Consider the following 466-nt stretch of genomic DNA (forward strand, 5'->3'; position numbering starts at 1 on the left):
CCCACACAGAAAAACTCACCCCCCGGTGCTCCAACTGGCCTTATGCCCGCCGTGCCCCCGACGAGTAGTGGAAAAAAGTACCCTTCACACCACAGCCGCTACTCACCTCGGCCCAGAAGCAGACGATGAGTGAACCCGCGGTGAGGATAATGGGGTAAAAAGCACTCATGAAGGAGGGCGCGATGTTGAGGTCCATGTTGGCCTGGAAGTAGAAGGAAAAAAATGAAATCATTACGATGTTGAACAAAACGGTTATGAAAGTGGATAGGCCACGAAAAAAGAAGAAAAAATGTGAGCAAAATAAAAGAACGGGTCGAACAGATGCTCGACTTGCAAACAATAGACACAAGAGGAAACAAAAATGCTTCTTTATTGTTATTCCAATTGGAAGCTCAAGAGATGACGTCATAGAGTTCATCAGGTGTGCTAGTTACCCTGCGTCCGATCATACCCTCCAAGTATGGTT

General features: G+C 47.0%; 1 protein-coding gene across 1 annotated transcript in view; it reads right to left on the reverse strand.

Annotated features, from left to right (window-relative positions):
- The window catches only part of LOC119585116, a gene marked incomplete in the record, with an annotated part of 123,275 nt that overhangs the window by 102,370 nt on the left and 20,439 nt on the right, over window positions 1-466 (reverse strand). The window contains 1 exon segment of the mRNA XM_037933747.1: window positions 107-202. Within this exon segment, the coding sequence (XP_037789675.1) occupies window positions 107-202 (96 nt within the window).

Source organism: Penaeus monodon, chromosome 19, assembly GCF_015228065.2.
Source record: "Penaeus monodon isolate SGIC_2016 chromosome 19, NSTDA_Pmon_1, whole genome shotgun sequence".
Classification (NCBI taxonomy): Eukaryota; Metazoa; Arthropoda; class Malacostraca; order Decapoda; family Penaeidae; genus Penaeus; species Penaeus monodon.